This window comes from Babylonia areolata, chromosome 30 (genome assembly GCF_041734735.1).
Source record: "Babylonia areolata isolate BAREFJ2019XMU chromosome 30, ASM4173473v1, whole genome shotgun sequence".
NCBI lineage: Eukaryota > Metazoa > Mollusca > Gastropoda > Neogastropoda > Buccinidae > Babylonia > Babylonia areolata.
Window position 1 is genome coordinate 5,604,150 of NC_134905.1, and position 6,066 is coordinate 5,610,215.

The 6,066-nt window shown below is 42.0% G+C and overlaps 1 protein-coding gene across 1 annotated transcript in view; it reads left to right on the top strand.

The window, feature by feature from the left end:
* The window catches only part of LOC143275234 (protein O-mannosyl-transferase TMTC4-like), a 38,260-nt gene extending 33,331 nt beyond the window's left edge, over positions 1-4,929 (top strand). Inside the window, exons 15-16 of the mRNA XM_076579208.1 lie at positions 1,722-1,904; positions 4,791-4,929. Of these exons, the coding sequence (XP_076435323.1) occupies positions 1,722-1,904; positions 4,791-4,921 (314 nt within the window). The 3' untranslated portion in view covers positions 4,922-4,929. The remainder of the gene's footprint in view (positions 1-1,721; positions 1,905-4,790) is intronic.
* The last annotated feature ends 1,137 nt before the right edge of the window (positions 4,930-6,066 follow it).

Sequence of the window (6,066 nt, forward strand, 5' to 3'; positions counted from 1 at the left end):
GATTTTTTTTTTTCAGTGTATCACAAGTGAGTCTTGAAGGCCTTGCCTCTCTTGTTTGTTGTTGTTGTTGCTGCCCCATCATCTGCATGGTACCGGTGGCATGAGTCTAATGCTGTTCGTTCCGAGTACCCCACCCCCCATACACACACAGCAGCACAGCATCACACAGCACAGCGTAACTCAGCACAGTGTAACACAACACAGCACAGCATAACACAGCACGGCACAGCGTAACACAATATGGCTCAGCGTAACACAGTGCAGTGTAGCACAACACAGCACAGCATAACACAGCACGGCACAGCGTAACACAGCACAGCGTAACACAATACAACACAGCATAGCATAACACAGTACAACACAGCACAGCATAACACAATATAGCACAACATAGCATAACACAATATAACACAGCACAGCACGGCATAACACAACACAGCACAGCGTAACACAATATAGCACAACATAGCATAACACAATATAACACAGCATAGCATAACACAATACAACACAGCACAGCATAACACAATATAGCACAACATAGCATAACACAATACAACACAGCATAGCATAACACAATACAACACAACACAGCATAACACAATACAACACAGCATAACACAACACAACACAACACAACACAGCATAACACAGTACAACACAGTATAACACAATAAAGCACAGCACAACACAGCATAACACAGTACAACACAGCATAACACAATACAACACAGCATAACATAACACAATACAACACAGCACAGCACAACACAGTATAACAGCATAACACAATATAACACAGTATAGCATAACACTATGCAGCATAACACAATACAGCACAGCATAACACAATTTAACACAGCACAGCATAACACAATATAACACAGCACAGCATAACACAATATAACAGCATAACACAGTACAACACAGTATAACACAATAAAGCACAGCACAACACAGCACAACACAGCATAACACAGCATAACACAATACACCACAGGACACCACAACACAACACAGCGCTACAAAATACAACACAGCATAGGGCAGCACAGCCAATGTTGTTATACAGAACTTTGAGAAGTTTGAAAACACTATTAAAATACTGTCATGATCATGATGACACAGATGTTATAAAGCACTTTGAGAGGTTTGAAAACACTGTTAATGTACTGTCATGATCATGATGACAAAGATGTTATAAAGCACTTTTTGAGAGGTTTGAAAACACTGTTAATGTACTGTCATAATCATGATGACAAAGATGTGATGTATGTTGTTGCACTGTTTGGTGGGTTGTCAAGACCGAGTGATCGTGATTGCGCTCAAACACAGCACAGCACAGCACAGTTCAGCACAGGATAACACAGCATAGCACAATACAGCCAAACACAACACATAACAGCTCAACACAACACAGCACAGTAATACAACACAGCAGCACAGCACAGCACAGCACAGCAGCAGCACAGCACAGCACAACACAACACAGACTCAAGATGTGACGTGTGTCTGATCAGTAATAATAATAATTACAACAATAATTATAATACTACCGATGCGACGTGAGTGTGATCAGCAACAAAAAAAACAACAACAATAATATTATTTTTTGTGTCATACACTGTACCACGTCAGACTGATGCAAACTAGGCCAAACAGGGAGTGTAATTTAAACTCCTCTTACTAACGACGTGGCGTGTGCCTGCGTGTCCGGACAGGTCGTCAGGACCAGGCGGTGAAGATGGGGGTGGCGGCCCTCAAACACCTGCCAGAGTCCGCCATGCTGTGGTTCAACGTGGCTAACGTGCAGGGCAAGATGGAACTCTGGGAAGACTCGGAGCACAGCTTCCTGTCCGCTATCCGCCTCGACGGCCGCGAGGCACGCTACCACCTCAACTTGGGTCAGTGGAGTTTTTTTTTCTTTTTTTTTTTCCTTTCAAAAAAAAAAAAAAAAAAAAAAAAAAATTTCTGTATGTATCAATTTAATGCAGAATGTCGGGCACCATAGCCGAGTGGTTAAAGCATTGGAGTTTTCAATCTTAGGGTCCTGGGTTCGAATCTCGGTAACGGCGCCTGGTTGGTAAAGGGTGGAGATTTTTCCGATCTCCCAAGTCAACAGATGCGCAGACCTGCTAGTGACCTGAACCCCCTTCGTGTGTATACGCAAACAGAAGATCAAATACGCACGTTAAAGATCCTGTGTAATCCATGTCAGCATTAGGTTGGTTGTGGAAACAAGAATATACCCTGCATGCATACCCCTGAAAACGGAGTGTGGCTGCCTACCTGGTGGTGTAAAAACGGTCATGCACGTAAAAGCCTACTTGTGTACGCACGAGTGAATGTGGGGGTTGCAGCCCACGAATGAAGAAGAAGAAGATTGATATGGACACTCATATAGCGCCTATCCTCTGTTGGAGACCAAGCTCTGCAGATGATGGGGCAGTTTCAGTTTCAGTTTCAGTAGCTCAAGGAGGCGTCACTGCGTTCGGACAAAACCATATACGCTGCACCACATCTGCCAAGCAGATGCCTGACCAGCAGCGTAACCCAACGCGCTTAGGCCATGGAGATGATGGAGCAGCGAAACAAAAGCAAACAAACAAGGGAAGAAACTAGATAGTAACAATGACAATGTCGTGTCAAAGCATCTACCTTTAAAGCTCACAAAATAGAGGGCCCAGAGTGTCAGCGAATCGATTGCGATCGCGCCTTAATTTTAGCACGAATCCCCAATCGAGCTACATAATTATGTGACCTGGTTGGAGACATAATTTGACCACAAACAAGAACGCCAGAGAATCGACAGACAGACAGAAAATACGAAAAACTTAGCCGTATGAAGAGCACAGGTACAGGAGTCATGATGGCTGCCGGAAAAAGAGGGCGATAACCAGCGGGACAAAGGGGAGGTTACCTACTTCCGGGAGGTTATCGGCCGTAGTTTCGTCTGCTCCGCATGGGCGGATAGTTTGCACAGGACAGGAATGTCAGACCCCTGCCGGAGTCTGCACTAGTTCGGTCACGGTAAGTATGTTATTTAAACGTAATTTTAGATAGAAAATTTCCTTTTGCTTACAGGTAGTGTAAGCTGACATGAAAAAAAAAGCCTAAATCGTAAAGGTAAACATGGCCAGGTTGCATGAGATGATCTTTGCAGCGCAAAGTTTGCTTACGATCTTTGAATGTTCCAAAGTCTGTGGCATTCACCGTGGAGTTAGGAACATTCTTAGCAATAAGCAAACTTTTTGCATAGAGTTAAGAATGTTCCTAAGTGTATGGAATTTAGTGTGGGGTTAGGAAAATTCTTAGCGATAAGCAAACTTTTTGCTTAAGAGTTGAAAATGTTCCTAAGTATATGAAATTTACTGTGGAGTTAGGGAACATTCTTAGCAATAATCAAACTTTTTGCTTAGAGTTAAGAATGATCCTAAGTTTGTGAAATTTACCATGGAATTAGGAATATTCTTAGTGATGATCAAACTTTTTGCTTAGAGTTAAGAATGTTCCTGAACTTATGGAGTTTACCATGGAGTTAGGAACATTCTTAGCGATAAACAAACTTGCGCTACTAAGTTCACTCATGCATGAGGCATTCTTTGCAGTGCTAAGTTTGCTTAAGAGCTAAGAATGTTCTTAAGTATATGACATTTACCGTGGAGTGAGAAACATTCTTAGCAATAATCAAACTTTTTGCTTGAGTTACAAATGTTCCTACGTGTATGGAATTTACCGTGGAGTTAGGAACATTCTCAGTGATGAGAAAACTTTCTGCTGAGAGTTACGAATGTTTAAAAGTCTATTGAGTTTACTGTGGAGTCAAGAACATTCTTAGTGATAAGCAAACTTTCTGCTTAAAGTTAAGAATGTTCCTAAGCTTAAGGAGTTTACCATGGAGTTAGGAACATTCTTAGTGATAGACAAACTTGCGCTGCTAAGTTCGCTCAAGCATGAGGCAATCCTTGCGGTGGTAAGTTTGCTTAAGAGTTAAGAATGTTCCTAAGTGTATTGAATTTACAGTGGAGTTAGGAATATTCTTAGTGATAAGCAAACTTTTTGCTTAGAGTTAGGAATGTTTCAAAGTCTGTTGAGTTTACCGTGGAGTCAAGAACATTCTTAGCAATAAGCAAACTTTTTGCTTAGAGTTAAGAATGTTCGTAAGCTTATGGAGTTTACCATGGAGTTAGGAACATTCTTAGCAATAAATAAACTTGCACTGCTAAGTTTGCTCTTGCATGAGGCAATCTTTGCAGTGCTAAGTTTGCTTAAGAGCTAAGAATGTTCCTAAGTGTATGGAATTTACTGTGGAGTCTGCCGGAAAAAGAGGGCGCTAGTCAGAGATGCGGTGGGGAGGTAACCTACTACAGGAGGTTATCAGCCGTAGCTACTTTCGTTTTCTCTGCATAGGCAGGTAGTAGTTTGCACAGGACAGGAATCAGACTCCCTGCCAGAGTCTGCACTAGTGGGTCACGGTTAAGTATGTTACATAAATGTAATTTTAGGAAGAACGTTTCCTTTTTTGCTTAGAGTTAAGTATGTTCCTTTGTATATGGAATTTACGGTGGACTTGGGAACATTCTTAGCAATAAGCAAACTTGCACTGCTAAGTTCACTCAAGCATGAGGCGATCTTTGCAGTGCTAAGTTTGCTTAAGGGCAAAGAATGTTCCTAAGTCTGTGGAACTTACTGTGGAGTTAGGAACATTCTTAGCGATAAGCAAACTTCGCCTCATAGAACCCACCCCTGGTCTGACTGGTCCTCACAAACGCGTCACACATTTATTCCAGGGGTGCTGTACCATCGCTGGGGCAAGCTGGAGAAGGCGGAGAAAGCCTACAAGGTGGCGCTGCAGCTTGACCCCAATAACCCCATCATCCACGAAAACCTGGGCATGCTGCAAAAGAAGCGCCAGACGTGAGTGACGACGACGGCAGCAGCAGCGGCAGGAAGAAGCCAGGGGGGTAGGGGAGAAGGTAGGGGTTTGTGTTTTGGGGGAGGTGTGTGGGGGAGAGGGGGGTATTGCTGGAATGACGGAAGGCTTTTTTGTCGACTTGCATGTTTGATTGGATAGTTTCGGAATGATGTTTTCGGGAAAAAAAAATTAATATGTTGAGGAGTTTTGTCCAGCTGCCTCAGTTGAGAAAAGCACATGGTGAACCTTCGCCGAAACGACAGAAGGTTTTTGTGATGCCTCGTGGTGATCGGATTGTTTTGGGAAAGTGTTTGCTGCGATGAAAAACAAAACAAAACTAGGATTGTGAGAGTTAATTGGTAGGCGTTATAAAGAGTTGTATGTTTTTTTGTTTTTTTTTAATTTTTTTTTTTTCATATGATTGACCCATGTATACAAACATATAGACACGCAGATGGAGAACCATTGTGTAATGTCGATTATAGTGAAGAGAATTAACAAATAATGAGGCCAGGAGATTAAATGATTAACAAATAGTAAGGAGTGGTAAACTCTCTCAATTCACAAGGTACACAACTTCAAGTCAGTGCTGCTTACGCTACCGATTCAGCTAGCACACAGGTAAACAAAAAAAAAGGTACATTGGAACAAACCCAGACACTTCCTCAAAAAAATGGAAGCGCCGGGCCTGTCCTTATACCAATCACTGGACATGTGCACACAGCAGCAAAGACAGAAGAAATGTGCAAACACAAATTAGCTTTTATTCAAGACTGGCATAGCCTCTTTAATCCTGAACAAGCCACACAGAACACATGCACAATACACATGGTTGCCTCGGTGGTTTTTCAACTGGAAATTAACAAATAATGAGGCCAGGAGATGAAATGATTAACAAATAGTAAAGAGTGGTAACTCTCTCAGTTACCACTCTACTATTTATAGTGAAGAGACATTAGACTAAAGAATAGACGAACTTAAAAACTGGTAGACAGATGCATGTGCGTGTGATGTCACATGTGGTTATGCATGCAGGCAAACGTTTATACACATACACGCACACACACTCACACACACACACACACATATTAGCAAAGACGGTTAATGTTTTTTTGGTTTTTTGGGTTTTTTTTTTTATCAAAGACAAAGAA